The sequence below is a fragment of the Homalodisca vitripennis genome, chromosome 2 (assembly GCF_021130785.1).
Source record: "Homalodisca vitripennis isolate AUS2020 chromosome 2, UT_GWSS_2.1, whole genome shotgun sequence".
Classification (NCBI taxonomy): Eukaryota; Metazoa; Arthropoda; class Insecta; order Hemiptera; family Cicadellidae; genus Homalodisca; species Homalodisca vitripennis.
Window position 1 is genome coordinate 41012454 of NC_060208.1, and position 14392 is coordinate 41026845.

The 14392-nt window shown below is 31.7% G+C and overlaps 1 protein-coding gene across 1 annotated transcript in view; it reads right to left on the reverse strand.

Annotated features, from left to right (window-relative positions):
• Nucleotides 1-14392, reverse strand: part of LOC124355603 — a 100955-nt gene that overhangs the window by 33856 nt on the left and 52707 nt on the right. The window contains 5 exon segments of the mRNA XM_046806766.1: nt 865-1024; nt 3258-3488; nt 6493-6562; nt 11309-11334; nt 13531-13863. Coding sequence (XP_046662722.1) covers nt 865-1024; nt 3258-3488; nt 6493-6562; nt 11309-11334; nt 13531-13863 — 820 coding nt within the window.

Sequence of the window (14392 nt, forward strand, 5' to 3'; positions counted from 1 at the left end):
TTAAAAAAATTCAAATGCAACTTGCTTCAAAGTGAATTCTTAATAATGTGCAAAATTACACAAATTAGTTACAAAGATTTCAAATATTAAATATTCTAAAGATGAAGTTAATCCTTTGTTCCAATAGTAAAAAACAAGTATTCTACATGAAATTTTCTTTCTTCTAACTGCCTTCCTTTTTACTGGATTACTTTAACAAATCTGCAATCTAGTCTTGTGTAACTGAGTGAAATTCCCTATAACAAGAAAACCCCAAAATTAGGTACAGGCCAGGAAAACTATTTAACGTAATTTTGAAAGAAATGTATTCACCCAAAGTCACTTGCGGAAATTTAGACACACACGGAACGGACTAACATAGATTCGCACACTATTACAATAGAAAATTAGGGGGAAATTGAGAAGTGCTGGTTTATATATTCCCCCCTCCCCATAATAACTAATTATGTCATTTCCGAGGTAAATCATTAGCCCAGCACGATTCTAACAAATTAGCCAGCTTTCCTGATTTTAAGTAACCACAACCCAATAACAGTTGGACAAAAGAACCGGTATAACAATGGCTCAACTCAGAATTGAACTACTATCCTCAAGTAACATGAGCAGATTTGCCAAAGTAGTACATTCAATACCATTACCTACCGTCTGACAATCTACTTAATACAATAAAACCTCTTTTTTACATTTCTTATATAACTAAATCTATAAAATTATAAAAATTACTACAATCTGCCGTAAGCAGACTAGTAATAGTTGGACATCTTCAGACCAAGTAGAGGGAAAAGATTAAGATTCCCTGGCTTTAGAAAGAAATTGACTGTGGTAGGGTAACAATATGTTCTGCTACATCTACATGCACTTTACCTCATACAGTGAGTTCAGTTGGAGATGAAAGAAGACAGGAAGGAAGAAGTTGACACTCATGAAGTACAAAACAACTATGCTCACAAAAACAGCTGCATACTGTGTTCCGAACTGATAAACTTCTGATGGGATTCCGATGAGACTAATACCCGACACGTGGCTGAAAAATGTATTATCTTTGGTAATTTCTTTTTTAGATATACTCTATATCTTTTAATTTTAGTAATAACTATAGTATTAACTTCATTAAGTACAATGAGCGTCTAACTTAATTTTACTGTTGAAGATTTTTGTGTTTGAATAGTTGATTTCTTTTGGCTATTTCTATCTTGAAATAAGACATCCAGACTCATTCGTCATTCAAATTCGGGAATGATAGTATTGGCTTGTTATTTTTCAGTGCTATTTATGTTGGATGAAAGTCATAAATTGATAGGTCGACTGTATTGAAGAGGACTTAAAACCGATATTTATTCCCTTCCCATAGCAAAAGATGTTATTCTATCATTTAGTATATAATTGTAATTTTTGACTAGTGAGATTCATATTTCAACCTATTATCAATGTGGATGTAGCAGTTGTTTTTTTTCTTTCCTTGTTTATTATATTGATTCAGTTGTGCTAGATTGATCCATGGAACCTTCAACTAAGCTCAGCGCTTAGTGTTTGAGCCATGGGCGGATTTAGGGTGTGATCTTTAGGGATGCAATCATAATGAAAGGTCATAGAGTGTTGTGTAGTGTAATTAACAGATCTAGTTCTAAATACAAACATAAAGAGCCCATGTCAAATTCAGACCAATGATTTCTTTCTGCACGAATTCATTATTTCATAGGAATGCACCACGCTTACATGTAGTGATAATAGTCATACACTTACTTTAGTACTGGTTCTCTCACTCTCATGTGTTACTGCAAAAATGTATACAAAAATGTTGGGGTACGGTGCACCTCCTCTCATCCCCATGAATACACCCATGGTTAGAGTAATATATGTTGCATTCAAACTTCCTTATGTGTGGTTCTTGTGACGATCATGTGTATCGAACCCTGTGATCTATGAATATGGAATTTGAGTGCTTGCAAAATCAAGTTAGTATTCTGAATTGTAGTGACTGTTCTGAGCATTAAGTCTATAAATGTTAAAACTCCAGTCCATGATACAAAATCCGTCTCTAGTCTGGTTGTAAAATCTATGTTCTTCATATAGGTTAAAATGCTACTGCTAAAGTACTTCCAGAATCTCAGCTTTTTCAGCAATCCACGAGATCATTGGTAGACAAACTATTAAAGACCCTGTTAACCACCAGAATGGCACTATTTAGCCTTGCTATTAGTCACTGAAGAGAAGGTAATCAATTTTATTACTCTTAACCCCAGGAAGACTATGGTAATTACTTTCATTCATAAAACTAATGTTTTATTCTTTCTATGGGATTAGTGCCATTAAGATAAAGAGGAAGTACAGAGTATAGGATCTTGGTAATCTCATAGATTTAACTGATTTTTTCTTAACACATACGCTGTGTTTGTTTGGGAGCTTGAGGTATTTGAATTCTATTGTGAACATTGCCCAGTTTTTCCACAATATAGATTCTTGCATGTTTTTTAAAGATCCAAAATCTGTCCTGAATATTGTCTGGAGTATAGACTGAAGCTACAAAAAAGTAATAATCTAAACTGTGTAGATTAAATTCCTTTTGTGAATGTTCAAGAATGTTTCTAAACAAGCTATTGCAGAATGTGAAAAAGGAACTTCAACCCTCCATCCTCCTAACTCATTACAGGATAATGTGGTAGACTTTGTTACTTACTATAGAATTATGATTTATCAAGTAAACATATGTCTGAGTTCTAGACTTGCATTTTGTGTAAGAGACTCTGTTACATTCTGTCCGTATTTGACAGTAAGTTACTGGTAATTTGATATATGGAATCACAAATACATTTTATATAAATTTGGTCAACAGCGACTTTGGCATGTCTCTAACTCAGCTGCTTACTGTATGTAATGCCTCATTTTCTCAAATGTTGAAAATACTAGTCTCATGGCTGTGCTTTGTGTGGAACTGGAGGATACTTCCTATATCAAGATTTTTGCTGATAAGTTGTCATTGTGGTAGAATGTGGAACAGTCAGTGAGGCATATGGGTTTGTGGGACTGTCGTTATACTTTTTTACTATTCCTAGAATCTTTATTGTTCCATCTTTATTCATCCTGCAATGTCAAATCTACGTAAGATTTTCTCATAACACAATTTTAATACCTAACAACAATTTTTTTTTTAACTAGGGATTATATTACTAGTTACATAATAGGAAGGTTACTTATCAATAAATGGTCAGTGGGATTAGGTGAAACCATTAATACAAATTACATGGAGGAACACTAACCTGAAAATAAGAGACATAGAAACTGGGAAAACGCTCATTTTCTTGCCCCCTAATAAGTACTCAGCCACAGTGTCCTGTTTCTTAAAGTAGCCAAAGTATATCCCAATCAGCAGAGAGAGCAGCAACATGGAGCAAAACACTGAGTATTCTATCCAGTTGAACATCAGCACTGCTGTGGCTAGGCTGTGTGATTCTGTCCCATTCATTGTGAGAACCGAGGCTGTTCTACAACTAAACAACAAAAAAAGTTTAACTATAAAAGATTAAATGAAAAGATAATGCATATTTGTCAGGAACGTTTATAACCAGAACATTCATAACAACTGACAATGAATAGTTGAAATATACAAACATCCAAATATAATAACATTATGGAGGTGTTAAATTTATCACTAGAATCTGTTACCCATATTTTCAATTACCAACAATGCAAGATTATCAAAGAGAATGAAATAACAATAAAATATTATACTGTATATTCTTTACACTTTATCCAGAGAACTATGGCCTCTGAACAAGAATGTAGCCAGGAAAAATTGGGGGGGGTCCAGACAACTGATATTTTTCCCGTAGTGGACAGAGAGAAAGGCCCCATTTTGTTACTTAAAAAGTTCTTGACCCGTTTCTTTCTTGAGAATGATCTTTCAGCAGTACATGTCAGTAATACTGAATTATTTAAATAATATTAATCGTTTACAAAAAAGTAATTGAAAAAATTTTAAATTTGTGGAGAGTCCTGACCCCTTGGACCCCCTCACTGGCTACGTCCTTGCCTCTGAAGCATTTTATAGATCCTCACCACTACACTGCATTTTTTCAGAAGATTTCATAATCAACGACTGTACACATGCACGCGCGCGCACGCACACACACACACACACACACACACACACACACACACACACTACTAAAACAACTGGCCACTCCAACCTAACTTCTCTACCTGGCTGATTTGTCATTAACTGGTGGCATGGTGTAAAAAAACTAGTTTTTTATTTGTTTATGGAATAACTGCATAAAATATCTGATATCCATGAAAACTAAAAGAAATAAATCTAATCATAGCAGAAATAATATTATTAAAAGTAACATTTAAAACTGTTGGAATGGTGAATTAACATATCCCTTTAAATTTAAATGCCAGATTTATTATTTTCGTATGTACATAGCATTTAAACATATTTTGTTAAGAATATTACACACGCAATAAAATTAATTCAATAAAATAAGAATTAAGAAAACTGATCTATCGTGAACACAAGTAAGCGTATTATTTCAATCCAATATAAACCCTATGAGGTGTTCCTCACAGTTCTGTATTGGGCCCTATTCTATTCATTGTCTATATTGATGATCTTCCTTCTAATATTAATTATGGTCATGTTGTTTTGTTTGCTGATTATTATTATTACTCTCTTCTAATTATAAAACCCGCTGTATATTCTGATACTTTATCTGCAAATTTAAGCCTTCAAGAAACGTCTTTGTGTTCTTAGAAAATAAGCTATATCTCAATGATAAATAGTCCTGTTTTCTTGAATTCAAACGTCATATGTCCCAAAACAGACTGATGTCAACTGGTTTTCTAATAAATTGTAATCCATTACAGTAATTGCATTCAACCAAATGAAAATTAGTTTAGTAAACAATATTTCATTTCTAAATGCTTTTATAGTTTAAGTGTATATAATTATCTTTTTAATTTTAAGACAAAACTATATTTCTTCATATAGCATAACTACTTAATCATATACAAAGACATGTTCTTTACAATTATTTCTTGTACATGATCGAATAAAATTGATTTCATTGATCAAAAGTCAGCCCTTAGGACTGTGAACGTGCATGAGCACTTGGTCGGCGACTGCTCATAGTCCTTCAATGGCTTACCATACAGAATTTAGAATTCAATATTTTATCTTTAATTTACTTAAACCATTTAATTATTTTAGTTTTAAATAATAAGTCTTTATTCTGCTAGCAAAATACAGTGAATATAAATAATATTTATAAATATATTTAACACATGTAGTAAATGAGTATAAAAAAAGGAATAGTAACTACCTCTCAGCCTAGACCAAGTACCTAATTTAATAGTTTCTTTCCCAAAATTTAGAAATATTCTACAGAGTAACTGATTCTTTTTTATAGTATCTTCATTCTTCTTCATTCTATTAGGTACTCAATTTCTATTTCTTTTCTTATTCATTACCATTTTATTAAGAAGAGTTTGACTCGAAATATGTCACTGGTCACTGATTAACTAATTTAATTTAAATCATACTGCAAGAGGAATAAGTAGATTTTTGTTTACCTATTATAAGTACAGTATTATGTTTGAATATAGTAAATTTTTTACCTCTTGCTAGTTAGTTTTATTATTAAGTCTTGTGTTATATGGAAATATGTTATTTATATATTTATTATATGTATATAAGGTTAATACTCGTAATTAGTTTTCATACCAAATTCCAAAACGTAACAATAATCTCAATATACAGTATATATCTTACATAATTACAATGTGTTATGTCCATGTGTCAAGAAAATCAAGTTGAAATTAGGCCAGAGTGCATTGTTTTGCTCACTGTTGTTCAAAAGGGAAGATCTTAAAACTTCTTCCCACTCACTGCCACAGAAAGCGAATATATATATATATATATATATATATATATATATATATATATATATATATATATATATATATATCCCTTTCTATTGGCTAAATTAGTTAAGATTTATGTGGTAAAAACATCAAACTTGATGAGATATAATCTAATTCCAATACTGATGTACTGGTGAATCAGTTATAGTGTTTTTCTCAATAGGATGTTCTATCACACAAACCAGAATGTCTTTATAACCATCAGTTTGTTGATTGTATGTTCTATAAACTTGTATATTTCAGACTCTAAGTAAAATTTTAGATACCAATATTTGACTATTATCGTTCTTCATTTCAAATTTCCTGATTCCGAATTATTTAAATTCAGTACCGTAGTAGTAATCCAATTCATTTTATAGAGTCAAACTCATGCATGCCATAGTGTGGAGGTGCTCCACCCTGCTGGAATAGCTGGATAAACCTGGTTTTTTTACATTTTCTCTTGTTATTGAAAATGCTTGTTATTATACAGTATATAATCCATAGAAGAACAGCTAGCCGTACAAACTGGTTTAGAATGCAATAAAATATATAAAACCACTCTTTAAAGTTACTATGTTATATACTCACCTACTTGGATGATGAAACTTTGGCAGCTTTTGGGGGCAGAAAAGCAGAATCCCTAATGTGTACAATTGGCCTGTTATAAAGATAACAGTGTTTGATCAACTCCATTCTCAGCTTTGGGTTGTAAGATAAGAATTTCAAACAAAGGCACTTTAAACAAATCTTTTACTAAAATTGTGTTCACTGTTGTTAATATCTTTCACATGTGTCATAATACACTTATAGTTTAAGCCAACATTTTCTTGACTTAGCACTCAGATTCTAACTTTGTTTTAAGGGGGCTGGCATGGTTGCTTGCAACCATTTTGCAGACTAAAACTTAAAATTTTACTGTAAATTACAATGAAGGGCAATTTGAACTAAAACTTTGAGATTAAACCCAGAATAAGTCATATTTATTTTTTATATCTTGAAAAATATATAATTATATATTTTTTTTCAAGGAAAACTGATTTTTGTGATTTTTTCCTTGAAAATCTTGCTACCCTTTGAGATGAATATGAAAAGTAATTTTTATCTTGATACGAGGAGCTGCCTGAACAATTTTTACTGCTTACATATGAAAATAAATTTTTAATGGTTTTTTTATGTGAACGAAAATGCATTTATGTTGAACTTAACATGATTGTAGTTCGTATAGCAGATACATTTGTTCTAAACAGTCCATAATATCTTGGTAACTGTAGCTCTGATATACGAGTATGTGTTTATTTATGAGGGAAATTGGTAACTCAAAAAATGAGTTTTGGAAAATCACTGTTTATTTGCACTAAAGAAACTTTTAATATTTTATAATAAATTTTTTTAAATACTATGATTGATTCTAGGGTAATTTAATCTAAAAATGTTGTTCAATTTAGACTTCATTAAATTTACAGTAAGATTTTAAGTTGTAGTCTGAAAAATGCTTGTAAGTAACCATACCGATTTCCTAAATTAAATTTTTTATGTTTGCAGTTTTGATAAGGTAGGTTTTTTTGTATATATCTTTCTGTATGATTAATGCATATTGCCACTGTACTTGTAGAGAAGGATGTTGCTGGTGACAAGTGATTTGGTGAAACAAATGCACTACTACAAAGGTTAGGTTCCTTATTCAAATGAATTATAGCTACAGATTATCATATCAAGAACTATGGACTTACCCAGCAGTGTTTGTACCATTAACCCTTTTACTTCCATTATTTAAACAGCATTATTGTACACAGTAACAGGAGTTGGAGCTGCCAATAATAGGTCCTAAATTCTCAGTAGTTCATCATTTCCAGCTCAACTTCAAGGCTGCAATTTGTTTCATAGCCATGCCTGTACCTAACAATATGTTCTGTATTAGTGATGTTTCTTTGATTGATAGAACGTAAGACCAGTCAGGCTTCATGTTCATGGTTGATATTGAGAAAGCCAAGTACCAAAATTTGTTTAGGTCGGTCTGACTGGATGTGGTGTGGTATGCAGCTAGAAACATTATTTCCCCTACCTTACCTATTATGCTGATAGAAGCATTGGGAACAGTAGCAACTTCCTAATTGATTGCAGTTTGCTGTTCTTATAGCTTGATGATTCTTTGTCCTTCCTTTATTGAATTACAGAGCTAGTGTAAGAGCTACTAAAATTATGAAGAAAAAGGATGGATAGATATAATTTACGTTAAAGTTGGTGGTCAGCAAATTGTTTGTTTCAATTTTTCTTGTTCCTAAAAAAACAGCTTTAGAAAAAATATTCTTCTCTTGAAATGTTAATGCCATCAAAAATACAACAAGGTCAACAACATATTTTCCATTAACAGCAACTATAGTGTGAGTTTTAGTTTCTCAATCATTGTATAATTTTGGTCAGTGTACTAGCAAACTCCAGGATTCCAATTTTTTATCATCCAAATTTTGTAAGAAAATGAAAATTTTGACTTGTTATCATTAGCTAGTAAGCATTCTCGTTGAGTAGTGACCTTAATATTCAGCTTTAAATGTATTCACAAAGACACTTTTTTAGTTGATATTCTTTTTCGATTTGTTGACTGTTAATTGTCTCATCGTACTCGTTGAAAATAACAGTGCAGTGAGTACTAGTATGTCTTGGCATAGAACAAATGTGCATTTTATTGCCATTGACAACTTTACATTGAAAGTTGAAAAGTCAACTCATTTTTCTAATCTATACAAACAATTGATTTTAATATTGAGAAATCAAAAATCAATAGTTATAGCACAATGAAAACTATTACAAATAACTATTAAGAATAGTAAATTTAGGTCAGTTACTTTGATTATTTATAAATATAGAGTTTAAAATATACTTAAACATAAATAACATACAATAAAACATATAATTTAAAATATACTTTAATACATACTAATTAAAACAGTATAAATTAATAGGTTATTTAAAACTACTTGTTACTTAGTCACAATAGTTAAGAGCTGAAATTGTACATTAAAATTGCAATTCAAAAATTCATTTGTACTATAAAATGGGTTTTGAATAAGCCAATTATATATATATATATATATATATATATATATATATATATATATATATATATATATATATATATATATATATATATATAATATTGTCTGTGAGGAAGGTTGTCGTGTCATAACCCAATAACAACATAACCTTCAAACCTTATGTTTGAAGGTTCTAAAACTAACATATCTTGCCTATTAAAAAAATAAATACAGTTTAGTTTGAAAGAGGTACCAGTTCTAGCCAGTCTGTGAGGAAGTATATTAAGTTTAACTCCACCTCTAGTGTTATACTGGTGAATATCACTTCTGGTTAGAAAATTCAGAAAACACAGAAGTTACAATACTACTAGAGTCAATGAGTGGAAGCGTTGACCTATGCAAGCAGCATAACAACCTGTCAGTGCTGATGTGTCTGTGTAGAGTGTTGTGTTTTCACTGTGCTGTTGCCACAGGAAACAAGTCTAGTTGCTACAAAGCTCACTTGTTGCGTTCGAGTTTGTGATTGGCCGCTAGCACTTTTGGTGTTTTTTTTAGTATAGCAAAGGTTATAGTGCTGTCAAGTTGTGTTTATACTGATAGTGATAGGTACAGTAATAAAAGAAAAGCGAATATACAAAACTATTTAACTGTTAAACCATTGAAATACCATATATATAAAAGGCAAGTGATGTGGTTGGTGAATGTGGCGATACTTCGGCAAGTAAGGAGCTGTCTACAAATACAAGCATTGTAGAAAAGCCTTGTGTTACATTGGAGTAGGGCTCAAAAATCAATGTAAACAGGCCTGAGGCTAATGTAAGTAACATACATTTCTTTATATAAAATCAAAAGTTTGACAGATAATGAGATGTTAAATGTTTTAAATGCTAAATGGGTTCCTTAGAGTCATTTCAACTTCCCCTACAAATCATTCGGGAACCAATAATGTAAATTTTTTATTTCATGGCTGAACAAATATTCTTGGCTTTCGTACTCTGGTATTGAAGACTCTGCATACTGTGTATATTGTATGCTTTTCTCGAAAAAAGAAGTAGGTAAGAGTAGCGCTCAACATACTGGCCAACTTATTGATGAAGGTTTTTGTAACTGGAAGAATGCATTAGAAAAGTTTTAAAAACATGCAAACTCTCAATATCATAAAGATTCATGCAAAAATGTGACTAACTTTAAAAGACTAAGGGTCAGCCAAATAAATACAATTGACAAATCTGTAGATAGAGGAAAACATGTTCAAGCCAAAAATAATATGATAAGATAACTCCAATAATAGATACTATTATTTGGTGTGGTAGGCAAAATATTTACTTTAGATTATGGTCAATTTCAAATCAATTGTAAACCAATTGAAAACAAGGAAAACCTACGAGCTTTTTTCAGAGCAAGAATTGAAGAGGAAGACCAACATTTAAGAACTCATTTTGAGTCATGTGGCAGAAATGCAACATATATAAGTTGGAATTTCTAAAATCAAGTTATCAATGCTTGCAACCAAGTTATAACTAAAAAAATAGCAAGTAAAGTTAAAGAACACGTTTTTTAGCATCCTCGCTGATGAAACCTATGACGTTTCGACAGCTGAACAGTGTTAATTGTGCCTACTTTATGTGACATTGAATTCTCAAAACGACTATCAGATATGTGAGCAATTTCTGAAGTACATGACTCAAACCTCTACTACAGGTAATGAGATGGCAAAAACCTTAGTTAAAGGTCTTGAAGCCTGTAATATAAATGTCAATAATGTACGTGGCCAAGGGTACGATGGGGGTTCTGCTATGAGTGGGAGGTTTAATGGCCCTTAGGCTTTCATCCAAGAAGCTTACCCAACAGCAAAATATTGGCATTGCACTTCCCATAGCCTTAATCTGGTGTTGTCAAATGCGGCTGAAGTGGTGAAGTTGTATAATTTTCTCAACACTCCTAAATAACAAGGCGTTTTACAAAAGTGCATTAAATCAGAAATAAATCTTGACACCAACACGAAAAAGCTTCTGCAGCTTTGCCCAATGATATGGGTTCAGAGGCATGATGCTGATTTTATTATGAAAGATTTATAAAACCCATTGAAGCAGCATTAGAATAAATTACAAACTGGAATGATAGTGACTCTTCTTCGGGAACTTTAATGCTAGTAATCTCCTTGTGACAAGGTGAATTTATAATTTCTCTGTGGTTACACTACTAAGCAAAAAGCTGCAAGCAATTGATTTGGGTTTATCATCTTCAATTACACAGCTGAAACTGTATTTGAAAGCTTGAAATCCGTTAGAGAAAATACAGATTAAGAATTTCATCTAATTTTTAAGAGGCTACCCAAATTGCTGACCCCTTTGGTTACTTAATTTCAATGCCTTGTACAGCTGGCAGACTCACACAACTGAACAGGGGCAACACACCAGCAGAAACACCAGAAGTAAGCTACAAACGATCTGATTTTATCTCTTGGATTGGCTATTAAACTATTTCATTGGAATTTTGATTCATCAAGCATAAATACATATTAAAGGATTTTGAGTGATTAATATCATCAGAAGATGTGTCAAATGCAGAGAAAGAAGCCATCCAAGACAAAACGCAACTCAATTTTCTAAAGCTGTGTAATTTTGATAAAAATTGTATGTTTGAAAATGGGGGCTACAAGGGCCTACTCGAGGCTGAGTTTGAATTGTGGCACAACATCTTCAAGACCCACTCTGTAACGTACCAAAATATGCAATTTATGTGACAAGGACTTGTCTCCCAATATCCACTCATTGTTGAGAATGTTGTGTACCATCCCTGTGACTACAAGTACTGCTGTGAAGTCATTCTCTACATTACGTCGGTATAGACGTTAGGAATACCATGGGATCAAACATGTTGACTGTACTAGCAGCATTGAATATTCACAGAGAAATTGAAGTGAGTTCAGAAGTAGTTAATGTACTAACAAAAATCAAATAGACATCTGGATTTTGTTTTGTAAATCCATAGTTCGTACTTATACTTTTGTTCCAATTAAATTTAAATGTTGAAAATAAAAATTTTATTTTTTTTCCCCAAATATTAATATTATAATTTTATATTATATAATCCAGTTGTTGTGTAACATAAAAATGTTATATGTTATCGTATAATGTTATAATATTATAGTATAATATTGATATTACAATATTATAATGGTATAAAACCCAAACCACATCAATTATTCTTGATAACTAACCTTACTCTTTAATGTAATGATTATGTAATTCAGTCCTGTCACAGTAACACTACTCATAAGAGACATAATTAATATAATTAATGGGGGGGCCTCCCCAAACCAAAAGTCTGGGTGCGCCCCTGCATGTACATGTACCATTTTAGGAGCACTTTTAATGTATGAGTCTAAATCAGGACGAGTACGTTTTTTATCCACTGTATTTATAAGTGGATAAATTTCTTTTATTCTCATTTTCAGTCAAAAAATGTTTAATGACCTCCCAAGAACATACCAATTTATCTAATCGTAGTTTTAAATATCATATGAAAAACTTTTTAGGACATCATTTGTTGACTTTAAGACTTATAATTTAAAACCCACAAAACACAACTGCAATTTGGGAGTTTTTATTCTTTATGAGGGTAGTTCGATTGTGGAAACTAAAAGAGATCAGGAAACTGATTCATTTAAAGGTTATTTTCAACTTACTAAGAGGAACTGACACTTATTTTCAACTGTATTTTATCATCACAGTGTGTTTTGTACTATTTTACAAAATACATAACAAAAGAGAATTTTTCTACATAAATACAACTGTGCTTTATAGCTTTATAAAATAATTTAGAAAATTTTAAAAATATTTATTGCAAATATTGTCTTATAATACTCAAAAATTTGAAGTTTTAAGATCATATGATATCTACACATATTTAACCTCTTTCTTATATTGTCACTGCAATGTTTCAATGTCAATAGAAGCAGTTGATAATAAAAGTTAATTAAAAATAGTTAGTACAGATTTTTTGTTTCAATTAATATTAGGAGCTAGCTGTTGTGAAACTACCTTAAGTTTTACTCCATAAGTAATAAAAAATAATTGTTATGCTCTTGCATTAAGATATAGAGTTATCGGAGATCATGTTAAAGCTGTGTCTAATAAATGTCCAAATTGTTTGGTCTTCTAAAATCTTTTTGAGTATAAACAATAAAATAGAAAAATACATGAGAGTTTTTTAAGTAATAAAGTATTGATAACTTAATTAGCGTTAGGATGTGTATTAACTATATTATTTAAATGAATCCCATACCAAATATAAGGGTGTAAATGAATTCAAAGGTTTATCATTGTTACTGTGAGACTACACTAAAATGGCTGCCAGTACAACTGGCTCTGAAATGCATTATTAGGAGATAAAACCTTGTATGGTAAAAGAAAATAATGAGGATGATTTATAAGAAGCACTAGACTACATAAATTTTTATTAAAAACATTATAATTAATAATATTAGCAAACAGTAGTCACATTTGATTCACCAACAACACATTAATCAACAAAAATGTAAGTAAAAATGATTTTGAAATGTTGTAGGACTAATGTTTGTTTAACTTGCTATGCACTGATATACTCCGTGACACTCTCCTTTGCTGGTTCTTTCAAGTCCTCCGGGGCAGGGTTGGAGTTAACCAAGGTGTACTCCTCGGCAGGAGGTTTCACAGGAGTGGGAGGGAGGAACCGCCTTACACAAGGGGTGAACAGACGGGGGTCTAATGAGGAGACGTCCTGTGCCTCTGTGAAGTAGGAGACAGGCACCCCCACAAGCAGGACTATCAAAGTACCAAACGCTACATAGTACATGTACGATACTTGGAATATGAGAGGTACAGAGGGGTCCGCCACCACTGGTGTCCCCAAGCCTGTGAATGTCTGTACGCGCTCAGATGCACTGGAAAATCATAAAAGAATCAGTTGCATATTATCTCCTGCAAGAATTTGGTTAACAGGTTAATGCTCTAAGTTCAATCCTGTTACCCTCAGTATTTTCTATTGATCAATCATATTTATGGTAAACCATAAAGAGCAAAGTTTGGGCAGAGCGAATTAACTATCTCAGACAACTAAAGTATAAAGACATTCAAGGATTACTGATCAGGTTTGTTCCATATAGATATAAAAATATTACAGATTTTATGACAAAGGGTACTTAATTATACTCCACATAGAATATCAGATTATGGTGATTATTTTAACACTTATTTAACTAAACATAACTATAATATAAATATTTAAAAAATGTTCTTTGAAAACCAAAAACAACTATCTACGTAAAATCAACTATTCTGGTTTGGCCACTATTGCAACAAATTTGGTTTAATTTTATTTAAGCACGTCCAATGAGCTACATCGAATTTCCTTCGTATATTTACTTAGAAACAAAAATTCGAACAAAAAGTTATATCACTATAAATAATTTA